We start from the raw sequence: 16574 nt of genomic DNA on the forward strand, positions 1-16574 counted from the left end.
CATGGTGCGACCGCACCTTGAGTATTGTGTTCAATTCTGGTCGCCGCATCTCAAGAAAGATATAGAATTGGAAAAAGTGCAGCGAAGGGCGACTAAAATGATAGCGGGGATGGGACGACTTACCTTTGAAGAAAGACTAAGGAGGCTAGGGCTTTTCAGCTTGGAGAAGAGACGGCTGAGGGGAGACATGATAGAGGTATATAAAATAATGAGTGGAGTGGAACAGGTGGATGTGAAGCGTCTGTTCACGCTTTCCAAAAATACTAGGACTAGGGGGCCTGCGATGAAACTACAGTGTAGTAAATTTAAAACAAATCGGAGAAAATCTTTCTTCACCCAAAGCATAATTAAACTCTGGAATTCGTTGCCGGAGAACGTGGTGAAGGCGGTTAGCTTAGCAGAGCTTAAAAAGGGGTTAGACGGTTTCCTAAAGAACAAGTCCATAAACCACTACTCAGTGGCATACCAACGGGGGGCGGTGGGGGCGGTCTGTCCCAGGTGCACGCCGCTGGGGGGGGGGGGGGGGTGCCGCGCGCCTGTCAGCTCTGCTCGTTCAGTGCTCCCTCTGCCCCGGAACAAGTTACTTCCTGTTCCGGGGCAGAGGGAGCATGGAACGAGCGAAGCCGACAGGCGCGCGGCACCCCCCCAGCAGGTAAAAATGCACCTGGGGGGGTGTCCTTTCGCCGGGGGGGGGGGGGGAGTTTTGCGCTGCACCCATGGGGGGCGCATCAGCGATCCGCCCCGGGTGTCAGCCACCCTAGGAACACCACTGCCACTACTAAATGGACTTGGGAAAAATCCACAATTCCGGGAATAACATGTATAGAATGTTTGTACGTTTGGGAAGCTTGCCAGGTGCCCTTGGCCTGGATTGGCCGCTGTCGTGGACAGGATGCTGGGCTCGATGGATCCTTGGTCTTTTCCCAGTGTGGCATTACTTATGTACCTTTTGCTCTTTTCTGACCTGAAGAAGGTTCTGTCTCCAAAAACGAGTCAAAAAATGTTTTACGTTAGTCCAAAACAGCCATTCCTAACCCAGGGCGCAGGTAAGGTTACCATATGGCTCCAGAAAAAGGAGGACGGATTGAGCCAGCCGGCTGGCTCAATCCGTCCTCCTTTTTCTGGAGCCATATGGTAACCCTAGGCGCAGGGCACACCAAGTCACATCAGGTTTTCAGGATGTCCACCATGAATATCCAGGAGTTAAGAGTTGCATGCAATTGATAGCTTATGCATAATTACTGTGGCTATCCTGAAAACCCGGCGTGGCTCGGACTGGGTTGGGAATGGCTGGTCCAAAAGGTATCCTCTTCCCCCCCCCCCCTTTTTTTTGTTTTATTCCTATTTAGTAACAGTAAACGTGTTCTTTCTATGAACCTGTGAAACGAATGAGATTGTGGAGCCGCTGAGAAGTGCGCTTATAATTCAGTCTCAAGGCCGGGGTGTTTCCCTTTAAGAGCCTTCCTTCACCGCACCAGGAAGTTTGCTCAGATGTCAACCACCCAGCGCTTGTGCCACCAGCTACAGATTCCTGGCTCTGGAGGAAGTGTGCTTTGAAGGGCCTGTTGCATGGAAGAGCTGCAGCTGGCACTCATCGGGGATTCATCCACGGGGGGAGCTTCGTGTGAAGGAGCAGACAGGCAGCTTTTGAAGGAAGTGGAGGAATCCCACAAAGGATTTAAAAGACAAACACAGGAGAGAAAAGAACAAAAAGCATCTCAAGTTAATCAAGTGGAGTTTTCGTTAATCTTTCAGGGGGGGGGGGGGGGGGGAACAAACTTCTTAACTCAGGACAAGTTTTCGTCCGCCTACTGTCTTGATTTGGCTCATGCAGAGAACCTTTGACGTTGCAAAGTGCTGGCTGAGACCGCTTTTAAGTGGCACCGTCCGGGACCGGTACTTTCTGCTCGGTTTGCTCCTTTCTTTGTTGCTGGAATCTCAGGGAGGGGGAGGATCGCAGCCCTCTCTTCTGTCTTTGGCTAAGAGAAAAACGATTTAGCTCTGGTGACTCTCACGTTCTATTTGAATTAATGAATTGATTTTTTTTTTTTTAAGAGGAAGAAGAAACTCCGTCCTGGGACTGGTGGGGGGAGGATCCATCAAGGCCAGTACATTGCAAAGGGGGAAAAAAAAGTGATTTTTTTTCTTGCACCGTCTCCAATAAGTGCTTCTGGATTTAGATCCGATGCTGGATTAACTGGGGGGCTTTATTTATAAGGAAACCAGAAGCCAAACGCTTTGAGCGATTGATTTTTCTCCTTCCACGGCATTTGTTTACAAAATTATACGTGCAAAAAAAAAAAAAGGGATACTTTTTGTACAATTTCTCTGCATGTGCTGGAACTGGGTAGCAGCCACCGTTTCTTTGCCCAGTAAATCGTCTGCAATCGGGGCTACGGATGTGGCGACCTGACCGATTTTTCCACATTTTAAAGGCGAGCACTTGGGATTTTGTGGCAAAGGCGCTCGTGTTTGATGTGATCTTTCCGGCCGGAGGAGGAACAGGCCGGCTCTAGCCGTCTTCTGTGGACCGACATGGCCCTGGCCGGTGCAGGGGCCGGCGGATCGCCCCCTTCCCCGCCCTGGTACCATCGGGACCTGAGCCGGGCCGCGGCCGAAGAGCTGCTGGCCAGGGCCGGGCGCGACGGCAGCTTCCTGGTACGGGACAGCGAGAGTGTGGCCAGAGCTTATGCCCTTTGCGTCCTGTGAGTATTCGCTCCGCTGCGGGGGCGAGGGGGGGGGGGGTCACCTGGTGGAGAAGAAGCAAATGGAATCTTCAAACAACGCGTTTAAGAGAGACATTGGACGTGTTGTTTGACATTTGCTGGGCTTTGATTACTCTTGCTGGTTTCACTTTGTTGTATACGTCCATATGCTGGGTATTTCCTGGGCAGAATGGTTTCCAGTGAATAGATACTGGTGGCAACCCCTTTCTGCTCTTGTGCCCGGTTTAACTGGGGGGGGGGGGGTCTTTTTCACATCTCACCCCAGCCTAAAGGAAGCCAACTTTTCAAAATTATTGGGGGTGCTAAGCCCAATGGAAGTAACCCCTCCCTGGACACATACAAGGAATTTTCTCAATATTGGGGGTGCTCACAGAGTCGGCTCCAATGGGAAGAACAGATTTCAATATCCAGGGGTGGGGGGGGGGGGGCTGGTGTCAGACATGCTGTGGCCCAGGGCACAAATGAGAAGAGAGTGAACTTGTAGGCTTGGAGACCCGCTGTGGCCCAGGGCACAAATGAGAAGAGAGTGAACTTGTAGGCTTGGAGACCCACTGTAGCCTGGGATCCAGGGCACTTAACCCCGTTTGCCCACGTCTAACACTGTCTACAACCACAGTGTAAAGTGTGGTTATTTCTTGTCATTGTTACTGTGTGCTTTGCGCCTAACACTTTTTTTTTTCTTTACAAGTGGTGGTGTCACTTGGAAAGTGTGGCCTGTCTTGACACAAGGTGTAAGAGTGTGAGGAGGATCTTTGTGGGTGAACGTTTTCTCAGCCCCCCTTTCTGTGAGGTTGGGGAGGAGGGGGGTAGATTCAGAGCTTCCCTAGTTGCTCTATCCAGGTCTGCCAGGGTGGAGGTAGGTGTCACGTTCACACAGGCCAAGGAGGAAGTGTGATGCCCTGTGGAGATTTTCTGTGTTGTACATGTGGTTTTGTGTGTGTGATTCATGGTGGGCAGGAAGGTTCTAATGGGCCGAGGCTCAGAGCTCCTGTGATAAAGCCAACAGTGCCCATACAGCTGGAGCAGCATAGAAAACTGGCTTGCCAATGCTGAGAGGAAATTTTATTTTGTTGTTTACATTTGTACCCTGCGCTTTCCCACTCATGGCAGGGGCAATGGAGGGTTAAGTGACTTGCCCAGAGTCACAAGAAGCTGCCTGTGCTTGAAGTGGGAATCAAACTCAGTTTCTCAGTTCCCCAGGACCAAAGTCCACCACCCTAGTCGGCCCTTGCAGATCACCAATGTGGCCGCGCAGGCTTCTGCTTCTGTGAGTCTGACGTCCTGCAGGACGTCAGACTCACAGAAACATAAGCCTGCGCAGCCTTCTACATGGAATGTTCCTAGTGGAATAGCAATATTCCATGTAGAATCTCCAATAGTAGCAACATTCCAATTAGAATCTCCAATAGTAGCAACATTCCATGTAGAATCTCCAATAGTATCTATTTTATTTTTGTTACATTTGTTGTACCCTGCGCTTTCCCACTCATGGCAGGCTCAATGCGGCTTACATGGGGCAATGGAGGGTTAAGTGACTTGCCTAGAGTCACAAGGAGCTGCCCTTTGCCTTAAGTGGAAATTGAACTCGGGAAATGATATTCAAATTATGTGCGCACTGTAAAAGTGGGGAACATGGCTTGACTCATTCGCAGAAGAGTTTTCCAGTAAGCTCAGCTCTTGTGCGCATACATTAGCGCCTGTTTTTTCTGTGTTTTTCTGTGTTTTTAAAGATAACCTATTCTAATTTTGTTTTTAAACTTGGAAAGCTTAGGTTTAAGCGCAGGAAACAGCCGCTAATACGTGCTTTCACTTCCAGGTTTGCTGTGTAATTTGCACCCATGTGTCTCTAACTACCAGCGCTTAGGGCTTGCAAGGGCTTCCTTCTACTTCCAAATGAAATAAAAGCTGGCAGATTTTACAGAGAGGGTGTTTGAAGAGAGGATTTCTCACGATTCTAACATTAGGTGTTCAGCAGTAACCGTGGTGGTGTTTTTTGCGCTGTGCGCTGAACATTCAGAGGGAATAGCAAATGACCTCATTTACATCTGTTTGACTACATTTGCATTCTATTTGCATTGGTGCCCACATTGTCTCCCGCACTAGAGCCCTCTGAGCATTCTAGTGCTGGCATCACATTGCCAGTTCCTTAACTATGGGCTTGTGGGTTGTCTGGGTTTGGAGGGAAACGGGAATGGGACTTTGATATACCTCCTTTTTTTTTTTTGCAACTACAGTCAAAGCGGTTTATATAGTATATACATGGAGGGTTAAGTGACTTTGACCGGAGTCACAAGGAGCTGCAGCGGGAATCGAACCCAGTTCCCCAGGTTCAAAGTCCACTGCACTAACCACTAGGCGACTCCTCCACTCATTCCACCAATAAGAGCCAACCTCATCAGTGATGTCACAATGGCTTGATTGCCTGATACTTGGCTCACTTCTGATATTGTGATGTCATAAGGGAAAGGGAAATGGGACTTGATATACTGCGTTTCTGAGGTTTTTGCAACTACATTCAAAGCGGTTTACATATATTCAGGTACTTTTTGTACCAGGGGCAATGGAGGGTTAAGTGACTTGCCCAGAGTCACAAGGAGCTGCAGTGGGAATCGAACTCAGTTCCCCAGGATCAAAGTCCACTGCACTACTACTACTACTACTACTTAACATTTCTAGAGCGCTACTAGGGTTACGCAGCGCTGTACAATTTAACAAAGAGAGACAGTCCCTGCTCAAAGAGCTTACAATCTAATAGACAAGTGAACGGTCGGTCCGATAGGGGCAGTCAAATTGGGGCAGTCTGGATTCACTGAACGGTAAGGGTTAGGTGCCGAACGCAGCATTGAAGAGGTGGGCTTTAAGCAAAGACTTGAAGACGGGCAGGGAGGGGGCTTGGCGTAAGGGTTCAGGAAGGTTGTTCCAAGCATAGGGTGAGGCGAGGCAGAATGAGCGGAGCCTGGAGTTGGCGGTGGTGGAGAAGGGTACTGAGAGGAGGGATTTATCCTGTGAACGGAGGTTACGGGCGGGAACGTAACCACTAGGCTACTCCTCCACTAGCAACAGTCCATGTAGAATCTGAAATAGTAACAACAGAATGTCAAATAGGAAGAGGGAAATGGGACTTGATATACCACCTTTCTGTGGTTTTTTACATTCAAAGCAGTTTACATAGTAACATAGTAGATGACGGCAGAAAAAGACCTGCACGGTCCATCCAGTCTGCCCAAGACAAACTCATATGTGTATACCTTACCTTGAATTTGTACCTGTCCTTTTCAGGGCACAGACCGTCCAAGTCTGCCAAGCAGTACTTCCTGCCTCCCAACCACCAGTCCCGCCTCCCATCACTGGCTCTGGACAGACCGTATAAATCTGCCCTCCGCTATCCCTGCCTCCCAACCACCAACCCCTCTTTCACCCACCTGCTCCGCCACCCAATTTTGGCTAAGCTTCTGAGGATCCATTCCTTCTGCACAGGATTCCTTTATGCATATCCCACGCATGTTTGAATTCTGTTACCGTTTTCATCTCCACCACCTCCCGCGGGAGGGCATTCCAAGCGTCCACCACCCTCTCCGTGAAAAAATACTTCCTGACATCTTTCCTGAGTCTGCCCCCCTTCAATCTCATTTCATGTCCTCTCGTTCTACCGCCTTCCCATCTCCGGAAAAGATTCGTTTGCGGATTAATACCTGTCAAATATTTGAACGTCTGCATCATATCACCCCTGTTCCTCCTTTCCTCCAGAGTATACATGTTCAGGTCAGCAAGCCTCTCTTCATACGTCGTGGAACGTAAATCCCATACCATCCTCGTAGCTTTTCTTTGCACCACTTCCATTTTTTAACATCCTTCGCAAGGTACGGCCTCCAAAACTGAACACAATACTCCAGTTGGGGCCTCACCAACGTCTTATACAGGGGCATTAAAATCTCCTTTCTTCTGCTGGTCACACCTCTCTCTATACAGCCTAGCAACCTTCTCGCTACGGCCACCGCCTTGTCGCACTGTTTCGTCGCCTTCAGGTCCTCAGATACTATCACCCCAAGATCCCTCTCCCCGTCCGTGCCTATCAGACTCTCCCCGCCTAACACATACGTCTCCCTTGGATTTCTACTCCCCAAGTTAAGTGACTTGCCCAGAGTCACAAGGAGCTGCAGTGGGCATCGAACCCAATTCCTCAGGATCAAAGCCCGCTACACTGACCACTAGGGTACCAGGGACTAGGGCTCTGTTTATGTTGAGACAGCTCTTTGGGAACTGTCTGTCTGCCCTAATTCTCATTCTTCTGGTTCTCAGAGCATCAAGAGAATGGGGGTTATGACTGGTGTGGCACCTCCCAATCTGATGCTTACTCCCCCCTTCCCACTTGGCAACCAGGACATCCTGAAAGTACAGAGAAAAGTTCAGAGCTGGCATAGAAACAGCTGTAATTTTATGGTTTGGCTGCACCGGTGGTACATCTGAAGGCAGGGGGTGGACTGACAGGGGGCCCCCTCACTTGTGGGTCTCATATTCCTCCCAGTCCATTATTCCCCTTCTGTCACCCCCCCCCCCCCCACTTGTTTACCTCAAAGGTCCTTTTTTTCCGCACAGGGCTGAGCTGTCTGCTGCAGCCCTCTTGTGGAAACAGGAAGTTGTCAGAAAGGGGCGGGACATGGCAAAAAGAAGGTTCTGGTCAGTGGCATAACAGCTGGGCCCTGTATGGAGAAAGGGGTGTGAGGGGGCAGCGTCAGACCTAGGATTGGAGGGGGTGAGAGAGGGAGAGAGCCCCAGGGATGGAGGGGAGAGAGACAGCAGATATGTGGGGAGGAGGTACTGGGCCTTTGGGCAATGCCCGGTTTCCCAAATAGTTAGTCCGCCCTGTCTGATAGGCACTGCATCAAAGTGATACAAGCCTCTAGTAATGGCAACATTCGAGAGTGGAATTAGAAAAGGTACAGAGAAGGGTGACGAAAATGATTAAGGAGATGGGACGACTTCCTTATGAGCAAAGGCTAAAGCGTCTAGGGCTCTTCAGCTTGGAGAAAAGAAGGCTGAGGGGAGATATAGATGTATATAAAATAATGAGTGGAGTGGAATGGGTAGATGTGAATCACTTGTTTACTCTTTCCAAAAATACTAGGACAAGGAGGCACGCAATGAAGCTACAAAGTAGATTTAAAAGGAATCGGAGAAAATATTTCTTCACTCAACGTGTAATTAAACTCTGGAATTCGTTGCCAGAGAATGTAGTAAAAGCAGTTAGCTTAGCAGGGTTTAAAAAAGGTTTCCATAAGTAATTTTTAAGATGGACTTAGGATAAGCAGCAGCATAAAATTTATTTTACTGTTTTGGGATCTTGCCGGGTACTTGTAACCTGGATTGGTCACTGTTGGAAACAGGATGCTGGGCTTGATGGACATTTGGTGTGACCCAGTATGGCAACTCTTATGTTCTAACTTCTTCCATATTCTTGAAGTTCATACTCCTGGTGGGGTCACGCTAGTGACTTACCTGAGGGTAGTATCACCTCTATGTTCCTGTGAAAAAGAAATTAAACACAACAGCTGCCATGCCAACCGACAGCAGCTGGAGCTAGCAGCAGAGCCCTCTAAAACAGGATCTTGCCAGGTACTTGCGACCTGGATTGGCCACTGTTGGAAACAGGATGTTGGGCTTGATAGACCTTCGGTCTGTCCCAGTATGGCAATGCTTATGTACTTATGACCCTAAATATTCCCATACACTGAGGGTAGTTCCACTTTGACCCACTGTAATCTCATCCCAGATGGGCTCTTCAACTAGTCGCCTAAGGAATATACTCCGTAGGGTTTGCAAGACTTCTGTCTTAAGTGGTGGTGCAGCAGGTAGGCTCCAGGTCACACCCGACGGACTGACGTCTACAAGCTGGTTGTCCCATTGTGTGGCATCTGAGGTCTCTCAACATGTCTGAATTCACCTTATTGGCCCTGTTCTTAAGATTTGTCTATTACTCTTACCTTGTTGGTTCTGCTCATCTTGCGTTGACCTGATCGCTACTCAAAAAGGTATCGTTAGTCCATCAGAAAAGTGTTGCTAATGAATGCACACGGCAGTCTTTTCAGGGGAGGCACGCAGTAATTCAGCTTCTCCCCTACTTTCTCCTTGTTGAACAACCGCTATTCTGTTCTCGGCACAGAGATTCACTTCCTTTCCCAGCCCTCCTCTCCCCCTTACACTGTCTCGTCTGAAGAAATTATAGCCTGGGATGTTGCATCCAGTGAACTAAGACTGGGGTGGCCCCCTCCTCTCGCTGAGTATAAGGCCTCCAGATCTGGCATTTCAAGCTTTTGCAAGGTGATGATCTGTCCAGCCCTCGCTTCCTTTTCTCCTCTTCTTACTTTTCTATCGGCGACCTAATATTTTTCTCCTCTGCCTCCAATTAAGATCTTCCAGTTGTGTTGCACAGTTGATTTGGGTCTTTTTATTTATTTATTTGTTACACTTATAACCCACATTTTCCCACCTGTTTGCAGGCTCAATGTGGCTTACATAGTACCGGAGGGGCCTTTGCCATTTCGGTTGATAACAAATACAAGATTGTGTTGTGGTCAGATGAGGTAGGTGTGAGTCAGGCGTCATTGGGTCAAGGGGAATGGTGGTGGTGAGTTGTCCAGTGCGATCCTTGATTATGTTGTGTTGCTGGGTGTGGGGGGTTAAGTTGGATCGGAGGGATAGGCTTTTTTGAAGAGGTGAGTTTTTTTTAATGATTTCCTAGACTAGCAGGATGGTAAGGTAGGCCTGGGGGGAAGTGGCGGCCTATGGGTGGGCCCAGGAGGGGGCTTCTTATGTTCAGGGGAGGGAGGGAGGAGAGCCACAGGATATATATAACAAAACGTTTTGTGTTCAGCCCTCATTTTCTGCTGAAACCAAAACAAAGCCAAATGTGGATTAAGGCCGGTTTTAGTGCCAAAACTGAAATTTGGTCAGTCTTAATGCGCAGAAGAACGGAGAAAGAGAGACCTCTGTAGGCAGCAGTGACTGTAATCCCCCCCCCCCCCCCCAAAATGCTCTTCTTTCTGCCAGTGGGCTGACTTATCAGGGCAAAGATTTCCCTTGGGAGCCATTGAATTAGTATGTCTGAGGTGGTTCCTCGTAAACAAGTGGGTTCTAAGCATGTGCCTGGTTTGCCTGTGCTTTACTCCTGCCTCAGGGCTCATAAAAAGGAACAGAAAGAACCTCTTCTGCCTCCGTCTGAGAGAAACGAAATACATGGAGATGTGATGGAGACAGCAGTTGCCCCAGCAAACTCAGGGAGCACAAAGGTCACAAAGAGTGGAGGAGTGGCCTAGTGGTTAGGGTGGTGGACTTTGGTCCTGGGGAACTGAGTTCAATTCCCACTTCAGTCACAGGCAGCTCCTTGTGACTCTGGGCAAGTCACTTAACCTTCCATTGCCCCATGTAAGCCACATTGAGCCTACCATGAGTGGGAAAGCGCGGGGTACAAATGTAACAAAAATAAAATAGATACTATTGGAGATTCTACATGGAATGTTGCTACTATTGGAGATTCTACATGGAATGTTGCTACTATTGAGATTCTGTTGCTACTATTGGAGATTCTACATGGAATGTTGCGTTTCCACTAGCAACATTCCATGTAGAAGGCTGCGCAGGCTTCTGTTTCTGTGAGTCTGACGTCCTGCACGTACGTGCAGGACGTCAGACTCACAGAAGCAGAAGCCTGCGCGGCCACATTGGTGTGACTCTGGGCAAGTCACTTAACCCTCCATTGCCCCATGTAAGCCGCATTGAGCCTGCCATGAGTGGGAAAGTGCAGGGTACAAATGTAACAAAAATAAATAAAATAAAATAAACCCGAACACTGAAAAACTGGATAAGATGTTTTGTTTTTTTTCTTTAGAAAAAAACGCTGTAGAAATGAAGGCTGGTTGGGGGGGGGGGGGGGGAGAGTGGAAATCCTGACAATCCCCCCTGTGCTCTGAGAGGACAATTCCAGGCATTTGGAAGAATCTCCGTCCGCCTCCTTGGTGTGGCAGCTGTCTGTGTGCAGATCATAGTAATGTAGTAGATGACGGCAGAAAAAGACCTGCATGATCCATCTAGTCTGCCCAACATTTTAAACTCGTATGCATTACTTTCTGTGTATACCTGACCTTGATTTGTTTCTGCCATTTTCAGGGCACAGACCATAGAAGTCTGCCCAGAACAAGGCCCACCCCCCAACCACCAGCCCCGCCTCCCTCCACCGGCTCTGCCACCCAATCTCCGCTAAGCTTCTGAGGATCCCTTTCTTCCGAACAGGATTCCTTTATGTTTATCCCACGCATTTTTGAATTCCGTTACCGTTTTCATCTCCACCACCTCCCGCGGGAGGGCATTCCAAGCATCCACCACTCTCTCCATGAAAAAATACTTCCTGACATTTTTCTTGAGTCTGCCACCCTTCAATCTCAAAAAGATCAGAGAAATTTTGGTTCTTAGGGCTAAATTTAAGGTTTGAGCCGAGGTCCGACTGCACCTTCAGTACAAGTTCTTGCTTGCACAGTGTTTTCTCTGGAGTTCTTTATCCGTTTTCTAGAAGTTGCAGGGGAAGTGAGGCCTTGGGCGAAAGATACAGTGTTTCAAAACCAAACCGGTACACTGACCCCAGTTTTCATTCAGATTAATATTTATATTAAAATTTGGCCTGAGCTTTACGTCTGACCTTTAGAGTGACTGACTCTCCGTGGCACGTGAGGACACGCAAACGTGTTACAGGAAAATGTGGATTTCATCTTCAGCTAATTCTGGGCAGATGTGAGCTGACTTCTTGAAAACGAAATAAACAAGAAATCCCCAGACCGAAGGGAAGACAAATTTAACTGTGGTGAAAAAAAACAAAATCAAAAAGTACCAGGGAAGGAAAGTGTCTGTGGAACTCAAGCAGTATGGTGAAACCATCAGTGGTGGTAGTGAAAGCACTTCGCTTCTGTTGGGCTGGGGCTAATGGAGGTTGAACAGAAAAGTGGCCTACACCTTCTCTGTGTCACAGAGTCATGCTACGAGGAAGGAAATGCCTTGGGGCAAATGGCTTTTTTCATGTTTTTTTTCTAGTGCAGACCAGTGGCGTAGCTATGTGGGGCCAGGGGGGGCTGGGCCCCTGTAAATTTGGCCCTGGACCCCCCTGCCGACGACCTGCCCGATCCCCCCCCTCCCGCCGCCAACCCGCCGTCGCCTTCACCTACCTTTGCTGGCGGGGGACTCCAACCCCCGCCAGCCGAGGTCCTCTTCTCGCAAAAGGCTTCCTTCTGCTTCAGACATCCTGCACGTACAACGTGCAGGACGTCAGAAACAGAAGAAAGCCTTTTGTGAGAAGAGGAGGACCTTGGCTGGTGGGATTTAGGGTCCCCTGCCAGCAAAGGTAGGTGATGGCGGGTTGGCGGCAGGGTTGAGAGGGTCGGCGGCAGGGGGGGGCAAAGTCGGCAATGGTGGAGGGAGGGGGGCTAAAATGTGCCCCTCACCTTGGGCTCTGGATCCCCCTCCTGCCGAAGTCTGGCTATGCCCCTGGTGCAGACCACCTTTACTGGCGAGAGCTTGGATTGGGCCTGGCTGTGTATCATGGATTAATTCTGATAAGGTGAGAGAGAAGCCCAGTGCAGCTGGCTGGAACCAGTACACACCCTGATGCTGTCTCTGGCACCTGGCATGCTCTGTGCTGCTTATCTCCTTCCTACTGTTTATAATCAAAACATTTTTATACAAATTTATAAGCAAATGGCTGTGTGGTAAAAGAATATATCCACTCATTTACATTCTGTGTGGCTGTATATATGCTGTAATTTGTCCTCGTTAAAATGAGATCAGGAAATGTTTGCTGCTCACTGGACTAGAAAAAAATGGCTTAATTTAGTACATAAGTATTGCCATACTGGGACAGACCGAAGGTCCATCAAACCCAGCACCCTCTTTCCAACAGTGGCGAATCCAGGTCACAAGTATCTGGCAAGATCCCCAAAAAGCTCAATACATTTTATGCTGCTTATCTTAGAAATAAGCAGTGGATTTTCCCTAAGTCCATTTTAATAATGGTCTATAGTCCAATCCTTTTTTAAACCCTGCTAAGCTAACTGCTTTTACTACATTTTCTTACAACGAATTCCAGAGCTTAATTAAGATGTTGAGTGAAGAAACATTTTCTCCTATTCGTTTTAAATTTACTACTTTGTAGCTTCATTGCGTGCCCCCTAGTCCTGATATTTTTAAAAAAGAGTAAACAATCGATTCACATCTACCCGTTCCACTCCATTATTTTATAGACCTCTGTCATATCTCCCCTCAGCCGCCTTTTCTCCAAGGTGAAGAGCCCTAGCCGCTTTAGCCTTTCTTCATAGGGAAGTCGTCCCATCCCCTTTATCATTTTCGTTGCCCTTCTCTGTACCTTTTCTAATTCCACTATATCTTTTTTTCTGAGGCATTTCCAGAAATACTGTGTTGTGCCAGAGCTGCAGAGAGAGAAAGCAGTTCATCAGAAAAGGGGTGAGGGGTAATGCGTTTGATGTACGGCAGCCAGTTTCGTCTCCACTCAGTCCTTCCTGGTACAGTACCCCAGTTCTTTTCATTCTCACGGTGTGAAGTGAAGTTGTGTGCATCCAGAAAACACAGAGCTGGGGACCTGGAGAATGTGTGATTTGAAGCTTAGAACAATGAGCCCTGGGCCAATTGAAATCATGAAGCTCGAGTGCTAATCCCAGCTCTGGTCTTGACCTTTTATCTGACCCCAGACAGATCACTTTGCGTGCCTGGTTCTTTCTTGTAGTCTGAGTTCATTAATTGTGTGACTGGACAAATCATGTATTTCCCCCATGCCTCAATTTACCCCCCCCCCACCCCCCCGCCCATACTGGAATGGTTATACTTGTATCTCTGTCCTTTTGGGAGCGTTCATGCCAGGGGTGTAGCTATGTGGGGCCACGGGGACATGGGTCCCCGCAAATTTAGCCCTGGCCCCCTGCTTTCACCCCCCCCCCCCCGACGCCAACCCTCGTCCGCCACATTCGACCCCCCCCCCTTCCCGCCGTTGCTGCCTTCAGGTACTTTTGCTGGCGTGGGTTGCCAAAGGCCTGTTCAGCGTCGGTCTCCGGTGCATTGCTGATCTGGATTCTGTTTCTGTGAGTGTCAGGACTCACAGAAACAGAATCCAGATCAGGGAACGCGCCGCACTCGGAGACCGGCGCTGAAGGGGACTTCGGCTGGTGGGGGTTGGGGACCCCCGCCAGCAAAGATACCTGGTGGTGGTGGGGGAGGGTCGAAAGGGATGGGGGAGGGGCGGTGGCGCCAGGGGGGGAGGCTAAAATGTGCCACCTCACCTCGGGCTCTGGACCCCCCTCCCGCCGAAGTCTGGCTATGCCCCTGGTACGTGCAGATACAGTGGGGGAAATAAGTATTTGATCCCTTGCTGATTTTGTAAGTTTGCCCACTGACAAAGACATGAGCAGCCCATAATTGAAGGGTAGGTTATTGGTAACAGTGAGAGATAGCACATCACAAATTAAATCCGGAAAATCACATTGTGGAAAGTATATGAATTTATTTGCATTCTGCAGAGGGAAATAAGTATTTGATCCCCCACCAACCAGTAAGAGATCTGGCCCCTACAGACCAGGTAGATGCTCCAAATCAACTCGTTACCTGCATGACAGACAGCTGTCGGCAATGGTCACCTGTATGAAAGACACCTGTCCACAGACTCAGTGAATCAGTCAGACTCTAACCTCTACAAAATGGCCAAGAGCAAGGAGCTGTCTAAGGATGTCAGGGACAAGATCATACACCTGCACAAGGCTGGAATGGGCTACAAAACCATCAGTAAGACGCTGGGCGAGAAGGAGACAACTGTTGGTGCCATAGTAAGAAAATGGAAGAAGTACAAAATGACTGTCAATCGACAAAGATCTGGTGCTCCACGCAAAATCTCACCTCGTGGGGTATCCTTGATCATGAGGAAGGTTAGAAATCAGCCTACAACTACAAGGGGGGAACTTGTCAATGATCTCAAGGCAGCTGGGACCACTGTCACCACGAAAACCATTGGTAACACATTACGACGTAACGGATTGCAATCCTGCAGTGCCCGCAAGGTCCCCCTGCTCCGGAAGGCACATGTGACGGCCCGTCTGAAGTTTGCCAGTGAACACCTGGATGATGCCGAGAGTGATTGGGAGAAGGTGCTGTGGTCAGATGAGACAAAAATTGAGCTCTTTGGCATGAACTCAACTCGCCGTGTTTGGAGGAAGAGAAATGCTGCCTATGACCCAAAGAACACCGTCCCCACTGTCAAGCATGGAGGTGGAAATGTTATGTTTTGGGGGTGTTTCTCTGCTAATGGCACAGGACTACTTCACCGCATCAATGGGAGAATGGATGGGGCCATGTACCGTACAATTCTGAGTGACAACCTCCTTCCCTCCGCCAGGGCCTTAAAAATGGGTCGTGGCTGGGTCTTCCAGCACGACAATGACCCAAAACATACAGCCAAGGCAACAAAGGAGTGGCTCAGGAAGAAGCACATTAGGGTCATGGAGTGGCCTAGCCAGTCACCAGACCTTAATCCCATTGAAAACTTATGGAGGGAGCTGAAGCTGCGAGTTGCCAAGCGACAGCCCAGAACTCTTAATGATTTAGAGATGATCTGCAAAGAGGAGTGGACCAAAATTCCTCCTGACATGTGTGCAAACCTCATCATCAACTACAGAAGACGTCTGACCGCTGTGCTTGCCAACAAGGGTTTTGCCACCAAGTATTAGGTCTTGTTTGCCAGAGGGATTAAATACTTATTTCCCTCTGCAGAATGCAAATAAATTCATATACTTTCCACAATGTGATTTTCCGGATTTAATTTGTGATGTGCTATCTCTCACTGTTACCAATAACCTACCCTTCAATTATGGGCTGCTCATGTCTTTGTCAGTGGGCAAACTTACAAAATCAGCAAGGGATCAAATACTTATTTCCCCCACTGTATGTGCTGACAGGAAGTCACTCCAGAGGTGGCTGCATTTTTTTTGTCTGTTTTAAGACAGTATAAATTGTAATTTGAAAGGTAGTGGGACATTGAAAAGGCAGTTCTGTAAATGAGTATGCTGAAGCCTTACGCCGAGCGCTAATTTGTACCGGAATCTCTGCGGCCATGTTCCGTTATAGAATTCTACCATAAGTCGGCATTGGTGCTCCTGAATTCGATTGCAAACAGGCCAGTGGTTCCCAAACCTGGTCCTGGAGGCACCCCAGCCAGTCAGGTGATTTGCAACCAGTGGGGTGGTGCATGCAAATTTTGTTTTTTTTAATCACTTAGGGGTCCTTTTACGAAGGTGCGTTGAAAAAATGGCCTGCAGGAGTGTAGATGCGTGTTGTGGGTGGGTGCAGAATCATTTTTGAGCACACCTGCAAAAAAAAAAAAAACGCCTTTTTCTTATTTTTGCCGAAAATGGACGTGTGGCAAAATGAAAATTGCTTCGCGTCTATTTTGGGTCTGAGACCTTAATCGCCAGCCATTGACCTAGCGGTGAAAGTCTCACGCGGTAACTGGGCGGTAACGACCTTCGCGTGTCAAATGCCATTTGGTGCGTGCCCAATACGCATGTCCGAAAATAAAAATGATTTTTCGGCTGCGCGTATCGGATGCATTCCAAAAATGAAATTACTGCAAGAGCCACACAGTAGGCGGGTGGGAACTTCATTTTGGCGCACGTTGGTCCTGCGTGGACGCTTACGTGGCTTAGTAAAATGGCCCAGCTGCGTAACCCTAGTAGCGCTCTAGAAATGTTAAGTAGTAGTAGTAGTAGTAATGTTCCACCCACGGGCATGGCACTGGTTGTCTTGCTTTGA

At 48.6% G+C, this 16574-nt stretch overlaps 1 protein-coding gene across 2 annotated transcripts in view; it reads left to right on the forward strand.

Moving 5' to 3' along the window:
* The first annotated feature begins 1548 nt into the window (after nt 1-1548).
* Nucleotides 1549-16574, forward strand: part of INPPL1 (inositol polyphosphate phosphatase like 1) — a 255019-nt gene continuing 239993 nt past the window's right edge. For both annotated transcript variants that reach the window (XM_030199978.1, XM_030199979.1), the window contains exon 1: nt 1549-2705. In XM_030199978.1, the coding sequence (XP_030055838.1) occupies nt 2536-2705 (170 nt within the window). In that variant the 5' untranslated portion in view covers nt 1549-2535. The remainder of the gene's footprint in view (nt 2706-16574) is intronic.

Source organism: Microcaecilia unicolor, chromosome 4, assembly GCF_901765095.1.
Source record: "Microcaecilia unicolor chromosome 4, aMicUni1.1, whole genome shotgun sequence".
In the NCBI taxonomy this organism is placed as follows: Eukaryota; Metazoa; Chordata; class Amphibia; order Gymnophiona; family Siphonopidae; genus Microcaecilia; species Microcaecilia unicolor.